At 35.6% G+C, this 21,414-nt stretch overlaps 1 protein-coding gene across 1 annotated transcript in view; it reads left to right on the forward strand.

Moving 5' to 3' along the window:
- Positions 1-21,414, forward strand: part of LOC137667502 (sodium channel protein type 1 subunit alpha-like) — a 73,509-nt gene that overhangs the window by 38,686 nt on the left and 13,409 nt on the right. Inside the window, 5 exon segments of the mRNA XM_068408320.1 lie at positions 189-306; positions 1,750-1,904; positions 4,570-4,743; positions 6,974-7,049; positions 7,052-7,095. Coding sequence (XP_068264421.1) covers positions 189-306; positions 1,750-1,904; positions 4,570-4,743; positions 6,974-7,049; positions 7,052-7,095 — 567 coding nt within the window.

The raw sequence follows: 21,414 nt of genomic DNA on the forward strand, positions 1-21,414 counted from the left end.
TCCATACAATACAGAAGGAAAACCAAAGATTGTACAAATTTCAGATATGTTTATCAGCAATTTACTTATGTTGAATACTAGGACATTCAAAAACATGGCAGAATAATTTACTTATTCTCAAAATAACTAATATTTGCCTTAAAAATATTTATTGTGCATTTCTGATGCTTATTTTTTTTCCTTTGCAGAAGTTAAATTCGTCTAGTTCATCAGAAGGTAGCACAGTTGATATCGGACTTCCTGCAGAAGAGCAACCAGAAGCTGAACCTGAAGAAGCCCAGGAGCCAGAGGCCTGCTTCACAGAAGGTGTTAGGAACAAAAATACTGATACTTATTCATGAAATTTGCAATAATTATCTATTTAAACTAAGTATTAATATTAGTCTATTTAATTACTCTTTTGTTAATGTTTAAACTATGATTGTTAGCAGTAATACGTTTTAGACTGTAATTTACCATATGGATACTGATACCACAATTATACTATATATCAGATAAACAATTAAGAAAACATTTTATCAGAAATTATCATTATTTTTAAATAAGAATAATATATTACTGAAAGTTTTATTTTACTACAAACTACTGTACTTTCTGAGTTTATTTATAGTCTCTTAGATAATAAAATAACACACTTCTTATACCACTCTTAGATATCTATCAAAGTGCTTTTATAAAAGTATACATTACTGAAACAGCTGTTGAGTGGTAATAAAAACTGCACCTGGATGGTCTTGTGCAAAATGCTAAATGAACCTCTACAAATTGGCAAAAAGAGAAGGAAGAGCCTTTGTGTGCCACCTGAGGCAAGAACAGTCTCTCCCGGTGGCCTCATTCATCTTTCATGCATCCTTCTATTCCTGTTTTACACAACCAATAAACAAGAATCTGGTCATCAACTTTATTTGCAAAGGCATTTCCTTCTGAGAAACCTTATAGATGTTTGCATGTGAAGGAGGTGGGGAAAGGAGTAGATTTAAAACAGTAGTGGAAGGATACAAATGCCATTTTTGGTATCTGTAAGCAAAAGTTAGATTTAGAGTTTGGAAAATAAATGCTACTGTCAGTGCTGGGGTTGGGTTATTTCTGCACATGATAACAGACATTTCTTTAGAAATTTACACTGAACTAGTGAGAAGTAGTACCATAACAGACTTGTATTTGGCAAAGAAAATACCATTAGTGATTACTAGTATTTTTCTACCCAAATGAACGAAGAAGCAAAATTAAGTCAGCAGCTAAATCATAAAAGCTTAAATAAATTAAGGACACAAGTTAGAGAAGTTAGCTGGTACCTCAGAACTCAGAGAGAAGGCTTAGAATTTTTTCATACAATAAATGCAAAATTGTCTGAATTTAATATCCCAAACAAAAGAAAGTACATCAATAACACTTGCCCATATCTTACTACATAAACCTATTAGACATTTCAATGAGTTTGTATATTTTTACTCATACTTTGTATTTTGTAATTTGGCTTCATGTTCCATGGACTTTTATCTTTTTGTGTGCACTGTATTGAGCACTTAGTTCTTGATAAATGATAAATTCCAATTGTCTCAGTGTTAAATTGTTTTGCTTTGGAGAAAAAGAAGGTCATCTAGGTGAAAATCTATTGGGTTGTTACTAAATAGCACAGCTTTTGGAAAGGTAGCATTGTATCATTGACAGAATGCATAACCAAAATTAATGCAATTCAACAAAATCTCCTTTTTTCTCCCCCCCCTCAATACATACACTGTTTTAAAGGCTGTGTACAAAGGTTCAAGTGCTGTCAAGTAAGTATAGAAGAAGGGAGAGGAAAGCAGTGGTGGAACCTTAGAAAAACCTGCTTCAGGATTGTCGAACACAACTGGTTTGAGACTTTCATTGTCTTTATGATTCTCCTCAGTAGTGGAGCTCTGGTAAGTAAAACATGAACAGGGTGTTACAGTGTTGTCAGAAAACTTCTTAAAATTTGGCTCTTCAAACATTGTTTTTAAGTTAGTTTTCTCCACCAGAAACAGCACAAAATTCCATGTCTTCTGATGACAGGACTAAATTTTAGTCAGGCCTTTGAAAGAATGGTTAGAAAAAGTATCTTCTCAACAGTATGTTGAAAAAAGAACAGACATAATTGATTAGAGAGAGCTTAACTCCTTTGCTGAAAGTGGTAGTGATATGCCTGAAACAGGGAGAGGGACAACATGTGAAGAAGAGAACATCTTTAACTTTGTTATTTGAGTTTGCTCTCTAGTTTTACTGGTGTTTACTGATATAACTCAGGGAAAAGAACTGTCACTGCTGAAAAAAAGAAGAGTTTGGAAGTACCTGTAATGGCATAAACAGCACATAATACCTTGCAAAAGCCACAGATGGCTTATACAGTCTTATAAATGTTATGTGCTAGAACAGCAAGAAAGATTAAGACTGTGTGTTTGTAATTATTCCCTTCCAAAAATAAGAATGTATTATTCATGCTTCTAATTCAGCTTCTACTGACTCATACTCATGTAGACTAAAGGGATATCTGTAAAACATGAATGTGCTTTAAGTTTAACAAGTATGTGGGGGCAGAATAAAAAGAAGCCAACCGTAATATAAATCTATAACAATAAAACAAACAAAACATACCAGTAACATGTTATTTCACAAATACAAATAATGACAAAGAAATAAAGATAAGCCTGAATACATACTGAGCTGAAGTTTCTCAGGCAAACTACTTGCCCTGGGATAATGTAGAACATGTCTAGCAACTACCCTGGTAGATGTGATTACCCTTTGGTAAATTACTTAAGTTCCTACATCATAAAACAAAATTGCATTGCAAAATTGTATTATAAACTCTTTAGACCACTTTCAACACTCTAAAATACTGTTAATGGTTAGCAGTTTATGATTATACTTATCATTAGTTTTTGTTAAATCTTGAAGAATCATTCTGCTTTTGTTTGGTCTAATATCAACACAACCATCAAATAAGCAACTTTTACTCAACACCATGTGACACCTTCCCTGTGATTTAAAACCCACGGAATAACAAAAGAATCATGTCTACACTATCGAATTTTGGTTCCTGCTACCAAGTGAGGGAAAAACCTTAGTGACAAGAATTTAAAGGAAAGAAAAGTACTGGCAAGAGATCTGATAAAGGTGAATTTCCGTCATTGTATTTAAATGAAGTTTGAGATGAGATCCCACAGGGTTAGCAGCTCACGCTTGTGAACCTAAGGCGTGTGTCATCCACAGAACATTTATTTTGTGAAAATGCTTCAGAGACGAGGGATTAGCCCAAACCTCTGGAGATGTAAGACCCTGCTCTGCCTTCAACTTCCTTTTGTGATAGTGAAAAGGTCTCTTTGGACCTGCCAGTACTGTATCCGAGTGTTCAGCGCAAGGCCACGTTCCAGATAAGTCTCACTGTCATTAGGGACAGGAAAGCTGGCAGGCACCAGGCACGCAGCAGGCTGCCTGCAAATCCCTGCCCTAGGGGCATTCAGGCAGGGAGCAGACACACTGCTAGCTGCCAAGAGCACCATTAGTTTAGCCTCTGGCATACTCCCACCTGCAAAAGGAAATGGTATGTGTTGGGCTCTGTTAGTGATTACACAAGTGGCAGGTACCATAGTGCCTGATCTAAGTATCCAAAATTACTGACACACAGATGTTAATTCAATGATTGATAGACAACACTAATCATTTGAACTGACAGATGTAAAGTGATCAAAAGCAGGCTGGATAAAAATGAATGTTAGTATCAATAAATATCCAAATCTTTGCAAGCTAGCAGATCATTCCGGTTCTTTTCAATCCAATAAAATCAATTGTTCTCCATAAGAAATAATAGCATAATTAAAATTCAAAAGCAATTAAAGGGAAAATTTCTTGGAGGACAGGAAGAATTTCTGAAAAGCAGAAACTATATGCTTTTTCAAATGTCTAAAAACGGAAACACTCAAAAAGTGTAAATAACATTGCAAGGATCTCAGAAATTTTATGTATTTCATAAAATGTGAATAATCCAGTAAAGCAGGTATTTGATTTAGATAAATATTTTTTTAAGAAAGGAAGAACTTGTTTTATGATTTATTACTTAAAATTTTCAAAAAACAACAGTTCTTAAAAACAAAAGGTCAATTGTATTGTTATTGTCCTGAAAATTTTAGAGCTGTAGCTCTGGATTTTGAAATGAATCTACCCACATACAAACCAAATGATCTCAGCAGAATTCAGTTCAGGCACACCACTCTGCAGAATCAATGTTATTGGTGAGTACTGAAAATGATCTAAGAAGAATAATTCACCATCAGCAACAAATAAATAAATATCTCTGACCAGTGGAGTGGTTGCTGTGTAATATCGGCTTCTCCCTCCTGTGAGCTGGAAAATATATCCATAGGGGAAAACCAGGTATATACCGAGTCAGCAGAAAAGGAAACATTACATAAAAGTGACACTTCCATGCCTTTTCTTGAAGAAAGATTGTTTCCTTTTTTTGTTGCTTCTTTTTGTGTGTTGTTTTTACAACCTGAAGTATGTGCAGTAACAGAAGGGCATAACAAATATATTTAATGTTTTTGCTCACAGGCTTTTGAAGACATATATATTGAACAGCGTAAAACTATCAAGACCATGCTGGAATATGCTGACAAGGTCTTCACTTATATCTTCATTCTGGAAATGCTGCTGAAGTGGGTGGCCTATGGCTATCAAACATACTTTACCAATGCCTGGTGCTGGCTGGACTTTCTGATTGTCGATGTATGTAGTATATTGCCTAGGTGTTACTTTTATATTTATTTTATCTGATTTTTTAAAATTACTTTCTCTACAACCACAATATCTATGTATACCAACTAGTTTACTTTTCAATTTAAAAGCAGGGTAGATGGAAAAAATTCCTATTTCTCTGTCTTTCACTTTATGCTTACAACACTGCCTTCCTATACCACAGAGTTAAAGACTGGAAGTTCTGCTGCTAACAGAAGAACCTCACATGGTAGCCCCACAAGCCATTAAAGGGTTTATCCCAAACAATGCTGTTGAAAGAGGTCGTGCTGTCCCCCATTCCTGCCCTTGGCTGCTCATTCCCACCTTCAGATCCACCTTCCCCCCTGCTGTGGTCTAAGTTGCATCTTGCATTTAGATGGGTGTTTGGTCCACCAGACATCAGACACACATCTGAATTAAACTCCTCTGGCAAGAAAACAAACATCATGTCCACAAATTTCTGCGCGTGGCTGAATTAGGGTTTTATAAGGAATGCAAGATGTATCTGTAGCATTGGTGGCTTGTGTTTGAAACCAGGCTCGATAATCTTTCATGCAAGGGATACCTCATAACTCTACTGTGCTGTGCTGTGAAATGAAGACCATTTCTTGATGCATTGATACAATTATGGAGAATTTAAGAAGTAATGTCCTAAGTATACCACCTTGAGAAAACCTCCAATGTGCAGAAACACATACTGTTTCTGCAGTCCATGCAGTTCTGTGTGTGAAACTGAAATACTATGTTTTACGCAGTTATGAAACCACAACCAGTCGCTATATGTTTAAGACAGAAATCTCTGATAAAACTTACAAGGAAAACAAATATTAAACAAACTCAATTTTAAAATTAAGATGCATTTTGTCCTGGTTTCAATGACTTAGAAACAGACACTGAATAGGTAAAAGGCAAACTTCATAAGCAGTTACTGACCTAAGGAGTTGCTAAAAATCCAACAGTTACTGAATGTGTTCCCAGCATACAAGAGCTAATCAAAGCAGTTCATTTTCTTGAGCTTTGTTTTGTGACTGGTGCCTACAACCTTTTTGATTGATTCAATGTGAGAATTTGAATACTTTTGTGTGAAAGTAAAACACATAGTCAAGTGTCTGAATAAACTCATGATTAAATCCTGGATTTACACACCTGGATATTTTCTTTAATTTGGCTTTAAATTATGGCAGCTTCAAAGTTTTCAGTAGTGTGATGAATGTGCTGGAAAAAGAAATTGAGGTTTCAGAAGAACATAGTTTTGTGGATTGCTAGAGCTCAGGATTGACAAATACAGAAAAGCTATTAACTTTTAAAAGCTAAAGATTTCACATATAATGCTGGTTTTAAAATATGGTTCATAAAGAGCACTGTTCTAGAGTTCTCTTTACCTGATGCATTGTTCTTAATAATGAAAGAGTACATGAGACCGTTATGCTATTTTTGGCCCAATAAATAGTTAAGGAATTAGAACAGCATAACGAAGGAGCATTCAGGGGAAATGGAAAGAAAACAGAAGGTATTATTTTGGACAGGAGCCATAGCAAATGTAGAGAATATGGTATTTCTCCCTGAGGTAATGCAGGGACATAGAATACGTGAAGGTCTGTGGAGTTCTGTCGCCTGTGGAACTGTTCTTATAAGGTCTTTAAGAAACACCAGGATTGAGGTTAGTGTCAGCCTGTAGAGCACATAAATTCAACAGTCAGGCAAAAGGATTAGTCAGCATAACTGAATATAGAAAAATTAATCCTTTCTACCAATTTCCAGAGGAGCAATGTTGCTCTGTGACCCATCAGTTAATTCAAAACAGGCTTCAATTGTTTCCCTTTCAGTTGTGGGCGATCAAATGGGCATTATCAACTATAATTACTGATCCCAACAGCACTGTAAAACAAAGAAAATGTGAGAGCAATAGCTAAATCGGTAAAAAGGAGAGATTAATTAATTTGCTTTTTGTGGTTTTAAATGCCCTCAAATCACTAGCAAAATATGAAATTCAGAAGTGTTAATGTTTCCAGATATTGTTACCTTATGACATTTTTGTTACTTACCTATCCTACTCTTCTTTCATATTACTTCTTTTTTTATTTATTTATTTAAAAGATTTTCTTTTCCTGAAGAAAGTGGTCCAAAATTAGATTCTTCTAAAGAAGTTTATGTCTCACATCTATGGTATGTAAAGTAGTATGTACAATGTAATAATTTTTACTTTCCTGTTTTCATATAGGTCTCTTTGGTTAGCTTAACAGCAAATGCATTGGGTTACTCTGAACTTGGTGCCATTAAGTCCCTTAGGACACTAAGAGCTTGAGACCTCTAAGAGCTTTGTCACGATTTGAAGGCATGAGGGTAAGACAACATGAAAGAATCTGAAAATATGCATGCATAGAAAGAATCCATGCATGCAGAATAAGGAATGACAAGTCCATGCAGAAAGGCTGAACTATCTTTTTATCTATTGCATATCTTTTACTAACAGATAAGCAAAAAGCTTCATCAATTCACCTAAATCCATATGCAGTATCACGTAGAAGTTACATTCATTAAGGTTACTTTACTTTCTAGCCAGTCTCAGGAGTTTTTGTATAAGGCTTTGAAATCATCAACTATGAACTCTTTTAACATCTATTAGATGCTTAATAATGAATAAATATATCAAGATTTTATTAATTTTCTACCAATAAACATATCACAATATTTATACAGGAATCTAATTTAGCATTAGATAATTAAGATATTTTCTGTACCAGTTGAAATCCTTCATTTTTCTTCATATTTGATAAAGCACCTTTGGTCTAACCCCCCTGAATTTTACTAGATGGTGCTAGAAATATGTTCATACCTCCTAGTGGTTGAAATCTATTTCTGAGTTTGGCTGACTTGGAAAACAAATCAAGTTATTTGATTTCTCTATGAAATTATTCTAAATGCTTTTCTTATTTCAACAAATCTCTATTCAGTATTCAATACAATGTATATAAGGTTATTTTTTACTTATTCTGAGTAATTTGGAGGCCCTGCTTACTATTCATCTCACTCAAGAAAGCATTTTAACTTATTTTTTCATTTGTTTACACCTTCTGTTCCTTAAAGCCACTGAATACAAACTAACTCTATATGCATGTCATTGAAATATGTTTTAAGAGAATGCTTTTTGCTACTTCATGGAAACATAAGAGGAAACAATGCGCTAATGAATTTCAAGACAATTATAAACCAGTGGAATAGCCTGGAATATACCATCTGAACAACCTTTAGATACAAATCTAAGCTCAATCAAGTCAAATTAAGGCTTAGAATTCTTTTCTTCAAATTGTATTATCAGGCTACATATCTCTACTTCAGAATGCATCAGAAAAAAATATTGCTAACCAATGATCACTAGATTAATAAATTTCAGTTTCATATAGCAAATTGACTTTTAACAGTTTTCTCATCATCTGAAATTTATGAATTGATATTCAGCAGGGTAAGAGCTGGTCAAGTACTATACAATGTATGAATTTTCATTCAAGTTTGGAATGACTATTCGATTTAGCCATTTTAGCTTTGTCTTTCTTTGTACTTACTGTTCATGAACGTTCAGATAAATGTGGTTTTGTGCAGAGAAATATCTGGAAATTGCTGTCACCTTTACTTTTTTAATAATGTTCTCGTCAGCTGCACGAGGACTGGGAGACGAGTACAGAAGTTACACAGGGACAAGAAATGCAGCTCTTTAGATGACATTGGGAAAAACGGATGATTTCTAGAAGATATGTCAAACTTGATTGCCAAATGTTTTATTCCATTTTTCTGTATCCTTACATGATTGCCTTAGTAAATTTTCATAGAATCATAGAATGGTTTGGGTTGGAAGGGACCTTAAAGATCATCTAGTTCCAACCCCCCTGCCACAGGCAGGGACACCTTTTCACTAGACCAGTTTGCTCAAAGCCCCATCCAACCTGGCCTTAAACACTGCCAGGGAAGGGGCAGCCACAACTTCTCTGGGCAACCTGTTCCAGTGTCTCACCACCCCCACAGTAAAGAATTTCTTCCTAATATCTAATCTAAATCCTATATCTAGCCTCTTTCAGTTTAAAACCATTCCCCCTCGTCCTGTCACTACTTGTCCTTGTAAAAAGCCCCTCTTCCCGCTTTCCTGTAGGCCCCCCTTTCAGATACTGGAAGGCTGCTATGATGGTCTCCCTGGAGCCTTTTCTTCTCCAGGCTGAGAGCCCCAACTCTCTCAGCCTGTCTTCATAGGAGAGGTGCTCCAGCCCTCTGATCATCTTTGTGGCCCTCCTCTGGACTCGCTCCAACAGCTCCATGTCCTTCTTATGTTGGGGGCCCCAGAGCTGAACGCAGTACTCCAGATGGGTTCTCACGAGAGCGGAGTAAAGGGGCAGTGTCACCTCCCTTGACCTGCTGGCCACGCTTCTTTTGATGCAGCCCAGGATACAGTTGGCCTTCTGGGCTGCAAGCACACACTGCCGGCTCATGTTGAGCTTCTCGTCAACCATCACCCCCAAGTCCTTCTCCTCAGGGCTGCTCTCAATGCATTCTCCGCCCAGCCTGTATTTGTGCTTGGGATTGCCCCGACCCACATGCAGGACCTTGCACTTGGCCTTGTTGAACTTCACGCGGTTTGCACAGGCCCAGCTCTCAAGCCTGTCAAGGTGTCTCTGGATGGCATCTCTTCCCTCCAGCGTGTTGACCGCACCATAATTTTCCACTTACAAGATTTAGGATATTCAAGCTCAAAGAAAAGTACCTGTTATTTGAAATCTATTTACTGCTTTCCCTTATTTCTCACTGAATAACTATGAAACTATGACAGAAGCCCAATCATATGATGGAATTTCAGATACACAACATGAATAATTCACTAGCAACTTACTGTGTAGGAATCACAGACAAGCCTGGAAAAGCAAAAAAGATTTCAGCTCTGTCCTCCAATATTAATGATAACCAATGAAGTACCTGATTCCAGTCACTTAGCAAATTTGACCAACTGTATAGGCCTTATCTTTACTATTAGTTACAGGTACTTCTGAAAATGGTTTATCAATAGCACTTGGCAAGTATTCACAACAGCTCATTGACAGATAGTAGCATTACTTTATGAATGACTCACGAACAGTAAAAAGATTCAAATAACAAATAATTGACCAGCTCATAAGACTACAGACAAATTACAGTCGTCTTAGAAACTGAGTTCATTTCATAAAAATCCATAAAACCAGATTCTTTTATCTGCCAACAGAAAGTAAAAATAAATCAACCCTCTTTGCTTTCTTATATTGCCTATACCTAGACTGAGCTGTGACTATACGAGCTGTTTTCATTCAGCATATATTTATAATTTTAATGTTTACCCCATATTCAAAACCGTACAAATTTTGCCTTGAAAATAGAGATCATATATATTCCACAAAAGTCCCTGTATGTAAAAAGTCCTGCATTATTTTGTAAAACAATCTGCTAAGTTCTCATCTACTGTAAATCAATCTTTTTCTTAAATGAGTTTACCATTCTAGTGAATTGGAAGAATACAGCATTTTACATAGTCAGTAAATACTAATAACTATTCTGATATCCCTAAATATGAAACATGCTTAACTTTTTAAGTTATACTCTTATGACTCTACAGTTATACTCTGTAGTTACAACATAATTTTGTAATTATGCTGTTTCATAAATGGGATAAATTCTCTTTCCAAAGTGAATATAAGATATATGAATCATTTGCACCAAAATAGGGTACGAGTGGTCCATAACCTGTGCTTGCCTTGAGCACAGAAGTGAATTTTGCCATATTAAAGTAATTTTAAATTTCTGCAAGTATACTGAATTCTAAGAAATTTTAATACTATCCCTAGTGAATCTCAAAACCAACTCCACCCAGATGCTGGATGGCAAAGTAAAGAATTGCTTTAATTTACTTTAAATTTCTGTCTTACTGTTTATATTCTCATCTCAATTAGTGTATGTACTGAGCAGAAGTATCTGCAAACTGAGATTTGAATATACCCATTGCTTTTTGTTTAGCTTTTTAGTACTCGCAATATAATGCTTTTGCGCTAGTTCTGAATTGATATGCTACCTGTAGAGTACTGAATATACATTGCTTTGCTGAGTTAGAGAATTAAGTGACAATAAAGCATGCATTTGTGTCTAATTTCACAAAATAAAGCATGTCATGCTGTGCTTGATTTATTTATTGGAGAAATAGTAGAAGGCAGCAATCAATCTGAAATCCACTTGCACTTTCAGTTTTGCATGCCTTATGCATATTTCTGTCTGATGGCTTTAAACGTTTACTGTATTTCAAATTTCCAGTCCAATTTCATAAATGTAAAACTAAATTAGAGTATTTGATGTCTTAAATATCCTCTAAAATTCAATGGCTAATCCTTAGATTCCCTTACCAGGAAAGCGATAATGAGGCATTCTCAAGAGTACTCCAAACTTCATTAGTAGGAAAGAAACATTTCTCATATGATTGCGTTGTAAAACATAACATCAAGTGTCTGTCATTACAGATTCACAACTAATAACAGACTATATATTTCTATTTCATATAGGATAACCTTTCTTCCTCCCCTTATCTGTATTATGGGTACAGTATTTCCCCCTTTTCTACCATTCATGATTACAGTGTGACTAATCGCTACATTGTGCATTTAGGGTTAGAAGGAGAGACAATCTTATTTGAGAATCCCTGTAGGAGCAAAAGTATATTATATATATTCACCCTACAGCCCCTTCTTAATTGCTTTAAATCTTTGGAAATAATCCTTTGAAATTTCTGATGTTACAGAAATAACATGAAAATTTGAGAAAATCAGTATTGTTATTTAGAATTATCTGAGTTGTTTTTGCAAGAGAAAGGTACCTCAGCTATTTTTAGATTTTTTGGGTGCTTTTTTTAACTGAGATAAAAAATTACTTTCTTCAAAAAATTTGAATCTGGCTTTTAAATTGTTTTGGAAAGGTCTGTGTTTTACTGTTATTCATTTTATAGCTACATACATTCAAAAATATCCCACAGAAAGTTTTGAACATTACTTGTAATACATTAAGCACACACCAAAACACTATGACCTGAATAGTCACAACTATAGATATTTATATAATTGCAGTTTAAATTTTTGCATAATTTTTAAACCCCTATATGTTACATTAAGTAAAGCACTCCAAGTGTATATAGATAATATGAGAATTTATGCAACATATATAATTCTTTCTCGGAATCTGAATTCAGTTGTCTTTGGCCTGTGTTGGAAACTAGTTTTTGTAATTTTTATAAAATGTCAATAACAGTATTATTTTTGTAGTGTCTTTCTTGGAGTTTAGAAATGTCCTGCAGGAGACATGTCAGTGATACAAAAAATTTGCATGCACTATCAGATCCTTAGAAAAATCTGGTTCTTAGACTACAACCCTTGTAAGCACAAACTGTAGGAAGGTGTCATTACTGCAGGAGTTTTTATAGCTTCAGTGTAAATAACGTATCAACATAAACAGCATTCACTGTAAATTTAGCATCTTATCTCACAGTTAAGAATTATGTATTCACTCTCAAGAAAGTGTATTCATGATCTTCTGCAAGTTTCTCTTAAATATAGAGGAATATATTTTGTTTAGCAAAAGATTACAAACTTTGAAGGATTTTTTGAGGACTGTGGTCTTATTCATTACCTTTCTGTTTTAAGGAAAGTCTATTAGAAGTGTTATGTCTCCTGAAAAACAACTAAAAAATTTACAAACTTCAATGTAAGACGACTGTCTGTATAGATGTTCATAAATCATACAGGAAATATCTTAGTATTTTGAGATTTTTCTTAGACTGTAATTCTGCAATTAGAAGAGAACTTTTGAAGGACCTTCCTATATAATTGAAACTGATATGATTTTTGTCTGGATTTGTGTTTGTTGTATCTTGAAGAAAAACCTTACTTTTAGGATCAAAATTCAATGAAATTTGAATGAGATACATAATATAGTTTACATATTAATTAAAAATGTTAAAGAACACACAAAGGTCAATAACATTTCATTTATGCAACAGGAAAAGCAAAAAGTTGTTTTTTTCACTGCATCCAGTGGAATTTGAAGATATTGTTCCCCCATCAAATAATTACTCTGTTCTCATGTTTGTGTGTATTTACAATACTTCCTAGGTCTTCTCAAACAAATGCAGCCATGTGATTTATTGCTTGGCAGATAATTATTGTATTTCATCACACAATATGTTAAATTATGTCTTTTCTTCTATGTTGTCTTCCAAAGTATTTTGTTATATACTTGATTTCTGGTGAGAAACAGAATCAAAGCTGCTCTGGGAACACCAGTATTTCGTTAAATCCAACAGTCTAGCCTGCTTTTAATAGACTGTTACATGAATAAGAAATGCTTCTGTTGCTACTTTAACCAAGTTAAATTTTCTTATAAAAGCTAGGACAGAACTGCAGAATCATTGAGGTTAGAAGGGACCTCCTGAGATCACCTAGTCGAACCTCCCTGCTAAGTTCTAGCATTCCAAGATATAAACTCACCACCCAAGAGCACGAAATTTTTCCAGCACAAAGTGTTATATAAATAGCTTGTGCATTAAGTGTTTGAGGAAGTATTTGCTTTCTTTGAAGACAAAATTCTCTATCAGAAGCATTCTTCAGTCAACTGCACTTGTACAGTGACAATGAAGGAAAAGTAGAAAAGACTGCAATTGTTAAGGGAGTGATTTTCTTTTCCTCTGAGATCTTTTATCTCTTGCTTCAACTTTATTTGTTCATTACTGTTAAGATTAAGATTTAGTTGTATCTCCTTGTCAGGTCTCTCCAATTCCTTCCATCCGCCTGTCTTCTCTTTGCATGCTCTCAGTTAAATCCAGATTTTTCTTTACAGTTGCTTTTTTCAATAGTAGTTTTCTAATAATCTTCACCCTATATTCCCTATACAGTCTTTATTTTACTCAAAAATTGAAAAACTTGTCACTTGTACATTTACAAAAACTTGTAAATACTCAAATATTTTCCATTGTTTCACGTGAGGTGCTTCTCATGCCAGTTCTAACACTCTGAAAAAATGCATTCATTTCTTTCATAATGAATGATAACCTTTTGTGCTTTTTTTCTTGACTTAAGTAATATTCTCATTGCACTATCATAATTTACATACTTTCTATTTGCTACTTCGTAGTGATCCTGAATTAAGGATAGGCATTAGTTTGCTAGAAAATATTTCAGGTTTTTTTCCTTTGCTTCTAACTTTTCTAAACATTTTTCTAAATGTTATTTAATTCTGGGCTTACATAATCATTGGTCATGTAGTTAAGAATAAATAATATGTATGTACATGGCATTAAGGCAAACTGTGTAGCAAAGGTGACAATATTCTAGTTCTTTTACTGCACACTTCTTAAAGGCAAACTCCATACGATACCTCTAATTTGGGTTGGAGGATAGAGAAAAGACAAAACCAGACTCTTCTCAGATGTGCACAGTGCTAACAACAGGCAATGAACACAAGGTGGGTTATGGGAAATTCTTATTTGATATAAGGGGTTTTGGGGAAGTTTGTGGTTTTTCTTTTTGAGGTTTTTTTTGGAAGGAGGGTATTTGGTTTTGAGGGGGTTTTTTGTTTAGGTTGGGTTGGGTTTTTTTTACAGTGAGGTAAATACTGGAACAGTGGAACATAATTAGTGGATTATAGATCACACGTTCATACAAACATGGTGTAACACCCTGATTTCTGTTTGTGGGACAAAGTTATGAGAGTTTCTTACAAGCAGCCCATTAAGATAAAATAGAGAGGAGTAACTAACTGAAAATGAGAAGGTTTGAATAACTTGGATGAATCTGCATTTTTAGATTCACTATAGTTCCTCCCTAGAATCATTATTTGGATCACGTTGAGTAGGTTACACTTTCTCTCACAGAAATATTTCTCATCTTCTGTTGTCTCTAAAGCTAGTTCATAGCTGATTATCAAGCATATGCAGCATGCTTCTTCCCAGTGTACCCATTCCAAGCTACTCAATGAGAAAACAGGCAGTTTTGAGGTGTCTTGTTAAAGTATGTATTGGCAAGTAAAAGAATTATCGCACTATCTCTCTCTTCCTCCTCTCCCTTTCTCCCTGCCCCATTCTGTCCTCATCTGCTAGGCTGCATTGTCAGATAGGTTTTACTACCTGATATAAACGTTGGAAAAATATGATAAATTTTCTTTATTATCTTTGAATAAAAGTTCCCATCTACATTACTGCTGTGGGAACGTACATATACTTTATCCCTTCAACATAAAGAACTTTTAATCCTTATATATCCATACATAACATCCCTCTTCCATCAGACTCTATGGATACACTCAGATGAGACAGGGTAGCTTGTGTGAGAATATTTTTCCTGTACTGCATCATCAGTTATCTTCCTTCGTGGAAAGAAGATAACTCCAAACCTCACACTAAGCAACTGCCACAAAGAACCCAAAGATCCAAAAGCCTCCACTGAGGTTCAGTCTTAATCCTCTGCACTGGGCATTGTTTGTATTCTGTCTGCTGGCCCACAGGTCAGGTATCTCCATTGCCTATGTGAGAAGAACATTTACAACTGACATAGCTTCTCCTAATTTAAGCCCCATACCCATTTCCTCTGATCCCACTGACTTTCTGGCTGTATTATGACTTGTAGAAGTGGCTTCAGAGAAAGGCAGTTTTCATCACCTGTTTTGTAGTACTGGGGAGTACAGGAAGCCATTATCACAGCATTTTTGTTATTACTTGGTCAGAACCACTTTTGTCACGCTGAGCCCCCTGCCACCTTGGAAATACTTGCAGGTCGCACGCGGGAAGGGACAACAGGTGTGAAGGCACTGCTTTCACATGACATTGCAGAAACAAAATGATTCCTGCTTTCCAGCAGGGACCGTGAACACACAGAGTGTGTACTACACTACTGGTAAAAGATGTTTACTGTATGTATATATGTGTTGTATATACTATGCTATGTTTATGTATATATATGTACTATATACTATACTATGTATACCATACCTTGAAAAAATCAGTGATTATTGATAAATCATTTCTCAGTCATTTTATTTTTAATTTTCTTTTTTTTATTTTAGGAATACAAGTTGCTCCCAAGTGTCATGTTTACTGAGTAAGAAAATACTACTTAAAATTTTCTGGCTTTGGGGAATTGTAAAACAGTAGAAATTCAGATTAAATCCCTGTTTTACCATTCAAGTGCCAGTCCCTTCAAATTTATAATTTGTTCAAAATTGTTTAGGATAAAAAGGGATTATGCACGGTCTGATTTTTAGATGGTAGATGTTAGGTTTAGAAAGGGAAAAAATGTTTTCTTGTGCATGCATGTGTTTACTTATGTATAAATCATCATATTTGGAGTAAAATATCAGCAGAAATCTTGACTTGATTTTAACAGCTATAATTCACTATTTCCCAAGTTCAAACCCATCTCCTACCCAATTAAAAACCTCTGCCTATGAGAAAGAATTAGACCTATTTTGTTAGAGATTGTTCACACTTCACTTAAGGATAGCACATTGCTAATCATGATCTCAGTGCTGTCTGTCACAAGATGCGCTCATGATGAAAATGAACTCAAATAGTTGTCACCAACTGGGTATCTTTCAAGTGAATTATTTTAAGGATTTCACAATTTTAATATGAATTATTTAAATGTTTAAGCTCACCTTCACCCTTGTTAATCTTTGCACAAGCCTGGATAGTAGCAAATTTCATCACTGCACTGGTGGATGATCTCATAATTGATGAAAACTGTATATGTTGAGATTTTTTTCTGTTGATTTTGTTTGTTGATTAGGACTTTATCACCACTGATTACCCTGCAGGTCCACACATTTCCTCTTTTTACCTGACAAACCAAATGAGAAAATTGAAGGAATTGCACGTTTCTTCTCTTCTAGAAATCTAGTGCCATGTTTTACATCACACTGCGTATCTACGAAGTTCCAGATTCTCTTTATGTATACAATTTTAGTAGTGAAATGCCAGAAACTGCCATCTTATAAACTCAAAGCCACCTATGAACCCCGAAGTGTGAAAAGCTTACTAAGGGATACTCTGCAAGAGTTTCCTCATTCTTCATAGATATAATTATGAGATTAGTTTCATCCCTGGGGACTAAGGAGCCGTTCAGGTATTTTGTTGGGGAAGTTACTTCAAAGAATTCTTGGGAACCTTTTGCTCTATACTACCTACCTTTGCATTTCTAATTGCCTTTCAAAAGGGTTTGGCAATTGATATTTCAGATTTGGTTTTGCTGTGCAACTAGCAAAATCCAGGGGTTTGGGGTGTTGGGTTTGGCTTCTTTTTTTTTTCTTTGAACTTCTTTGATATAGGGGTCTTCCTTCCTATCACATGGACATAAAAGAGCAGAATGGGTGCATATCTCTCTTAAATTTGGTTTGCATAACAAATTTTTTGATTGCATGTCACCTTGCGAGCATCTGTCTATTTTTGTAAGCACCAGACCTTGGAAAACACTATTATTTGCATATAGAGAAGTTCCTGTTAAATATTTCTGACTTGTCTGTGCCCATGCTTCATGATTGGTAAACTAGAAAACACATAGTATACATATGACACAGAATCCAGTGGTAGTGGAAAAGCTTTCAGTTAAAAGTACATGAAGGAAAGCCATACATTGAATTCAAGCTGCTGGACAGCTGTGCTCGCTGTGTTGGTGCCTGGCCTGTGAAGGTCCAGTGGTATGCTTATGCTGCCATAATACAAATAAATCAGCTGATGCACTGGTTCTCTTACAGCTATTGATTCACAAATGCAAAGAGCAAGGGATGATAATTGTCAACACAGAGGTTTGTTCCAGTGATTGCTTGCGTTGGACTATCAGGTAGTGCTAATCTTTTTGATTCAGGTATGGGCTTTCTTCATGATCTCCCTCAGGTGCTCTTTTGATCCCCTGACTGGGAAAGTTACTGTATTTCTTGTGTCTTTTCCTCCCTTGTCTCAACTCCTCCACAGTTTAAGAGAGAATACACCTGTCTGTTACATGATACCCACCACCTGGTCAAGTCAGTGTGGTTTCAGCATCTTGTAGCCTTCCTTGTGTGATGTCCTCAAAGTCCTTCACCATGAGAACATGCTAAACTCAGATCACATATGTCACCTGAACCTCCATTCCTGTCCACTCATGGAACACCTTCCTACTCATTCCAGCCATCTTACCTCTGTAGTGGACTAAGAATCTAAACCAATGGCTACTTGCTCACTTCTTCATCTTTCAGTGCAAATGCTCTCTCTGGCAGCTTTGTGTACATCTGGACTTTGGCCAGTTGAGCAGGGGAGATTCATGATCTTGTAAGAGATGTTCTTACCTCACATTTGTTCAAGACAAGGCAATACTCATAGCTTACTCTTAAATCCTACCCAAGGCAGTGTCAGTGTTTCATTTGAGTCAGGAATGAATTTCCATGGTTTTATTTTGCTCTAATGTGGCTTATGCTACGTATGCTATCATCAAACTCCCTCTTCATGCTGCTGCCTTTGAACAACTGGCTCTTCAATCTCCGTACTGCTAAGAGAGAGATGAATGGCTTTTTGTAACAAGCACCATCTGAAGTCTATGACTTGTGTCTATACAGATAGTCACTTAAGGAAAAATAAACTATTCATTTTTTTGGACATACGTATTCAAGCCCACAATTTGTTCCTTTTCCTTGGAGTTCCTGCAGGCTTTCTCAGGCTTTCCCAGCTATCAAGGAACTTGAGTGCAGCAGGAACACATCTTATGCTTGTTAGGGCCATATAGCATGCATAGAAGATAAGCTTTGATTTCATCCATAAAGGTCCTGGTGAAGTAAAAATTATTTGGCTTTCTGTGCTTGTGGATATGAATCTTATGTGAGAATGTACGTGCAGGAAAAAAATATGAGGTAACAGTTAAATAACCTCTATAGCCTCCTTCAAAGGACTGTGATATGAGATCTGGCACATCAAATTTTTGGGAAACTTTTCCTGTTTAAGCCTAAAATTATGAAGTTGACAGCTTCCAAAGTGGAGGCAAATAAAGTACTTTGTCATTTTAAGGAAGTTCCAGACATAATCGTATAATCTTCCTTTCCATCCCAAAGATGGTAACTTCCTCTTAACTTGCACAGGGGATAGAGTTTGGAACTTCTTCACAGAAGTAACGGAAAAAATTGAAGATTGTTCCTGGTTTGTTTACAGATTTCAGGAGGCTCTGATATACTTATTAGTCAGGTCCAATGTAGGAATTCCTGGAAATTCACAGTCTACAGGAAAGCCTGGGACTTCTGAGGTGCCAGGATCTACTGAAGCTATTTTGCTGTGAGAGATATAATACATTTATATCTCACTATGTGTTTCAGATATGTGTCCCACAGCAAGGCTGAATCTAGTAAAGCTTCCTTATATTCTAATTATACAGCAGGGATAAGCGGGTATTTTGCACAATCCTTGTTTTATACCTATGCACAGCTCTGGTAGCAAAACTGGTTTTTTTTTTCCAGTTCCATTTTGCTATATACAAACAGCAACAATAAAAATCAACTGGACCACTAATTTGTATTGACATAATGTCATATCAGCCAGAAGATAAGACAATTAGCATTGCAGTAATACTTTTATCTTACGTATATATCTCATGTTGGAAGATAAGTGTTATGAACATGTAAACATGAAAAAATTTTGTGTGTATATATATATATATATATATGAAATACTGCTTTCTTCTAGAGGAGAAACAGTTTCCCACCACGATTTTTTTTTCCTGGATGAATATCAACTGAGATGTAAAATAGTCTAGAGTCCATTTGTCTTTATAGGTGTCAGGTGTTGCTTCTCACTTGCACTTATTGCTATTCCACCTACCTGACGCTATAGGAAGGTGAACAAGCAGAATCAGCTTGGACTTTTGCAGTTTGCTCACCGGAGTTGGGCTGACCAACAACATCCCAGCCTTGAGGAAATGCATAGGTAATTTAAAAAAAAACAACCAAACAAACAACTCTGCAAACATCTTTTTTTCCAGTTTTATTAGCATTATATTCTGTATCAAGGCATAACTGAAAATAGTCCCAAAAGAACAGCTCCTTTTAAAATAAAAAATAAATTTAGAATCACATACCTCTGATCTAGATTTGAAGAATGAGCAAAAATACGAGCTGTAGTTGCCGACATGCTTTTAACCCACTACAGACTCTTTTCGGTACAAGATGGACAATTTTTATTTGCTAAATTTTTAACTCATTAAGAAATGCTAATTGATCTCTTTTCTGTGTTCAGTTCACCTTTCAATTGGTTCTCACTTTTTTCTGTCCATTTGCTGTAACTTATGTGCGTAGGTGTCGTGTGTGTATGTATGGGTGCTATCTTGGATATATATTATGTAAGCTAATGTCCTGGTTATCCTGATATACCTCAGCTATTCCCAAAGCAAATACCAAAAAAAGTAACAGAAAAAGCACTGATAAAGCATTTGCCTCAACTGTATGTGTTGAAAAAATTAAAGACTTCTTCCTAATGTGGACTTTATGGTCAGCCAAGCATCTGACCAGCATGTAAAAATGCAGTTTTACATTATAAGTATGATAGGCAAAGGCTCAACACTGGTGGGGGGAAAAAAACCCCGAAAATCAAGCAAAAACAAAATGCAAACAGAAAACTTCTAAAAGTTTTAATTTTCTTTCTTCTTTTCTTAAAAAACCTTCCAGGGGAACTGGATAGCTCAAGGGGTTGGTAATAGGATACAGAGACTTTCATCTCTAGGTCACCAGTTCGCATCAGGCCAGGTCAGTAGTGACAAAGATTGTTACCATTTGATGGGTTTTCAGTGACCTATATGAAACAACTTGTTGGAATCATTGTTGGAACAGTTTGCTGGAAGCTGTTCACTTCTTGTTCAAGAAGATGTGGCTGATCTTTGGCTGATCTTTTGGCAAGACTGCATTACCTGTTCATCTAAAGATACAGGAAACACTGATGGCTATTTTGTAGAAATCTTTCTTTCTACAAGTATTATCAGTTCATGACTGTTGTAACAATTACTGTAGCTGTTAGTATTCTGCTGCCTGGTTCTGGATCTGTGCTGTGGTCCAATGGATCTCAGGGTTGTTAAAAAGTTAACTGCTACAGGCACTCAATTCATACAAAACCATTCTTTGTGTGAGCACAGGTGACCTTAATTTATTTAAGTTGCAGGATTAAATCCCCATCTTTCTTTCTTGACATCTTAATTTTCAGGTTTTTCAACAAGATTAAACAGAGGAATTCAATCAGATAATACATCCAGAACATTTTTATGGGTGAAGAAAAAAAAAAGAAAAAGATAAGACAAGCACTAGCTGGCCTAGAATTTCAAAGCAGCAATAGCATAATATGGTATCATAGATCAGGTCAGACTTGGAATAAATTCCAGAATCATTGCATTCCTAATTTTTATGTTGTTCCCAGTTCCATCAAGCTAAGTAGCAACAGATTTCTTCTCCCCACAGAATAGTAAAAAAATATTTCCCTCACTCCTTTGAAAATGGTTTCATATGTTCAGAATATTACTGGGACCTTGTTAGCCTTTTAAAATATTTTTTAAATGGCTAGTTTATGCATACATCACCTAGATACTTCACATTTTCTATAATAAAAATCTCAAGAAGCAA

This window comes from Nyctibius grandis, chromosome 9 (assembly GCF_013368605.1).
Source record: "Nyctibius grandis isolate bNycGra1 chromosome 9, bNycGra1.pri, whole genome shotgun sequence".
In the NCBI taxonomy this organism is placed as follows: Eukaryota; Metazoa; Chordata; class Aves; order Nyctibiiformes; family Nyctibiidae; genus Nyctibius; species Nyctibius grandis.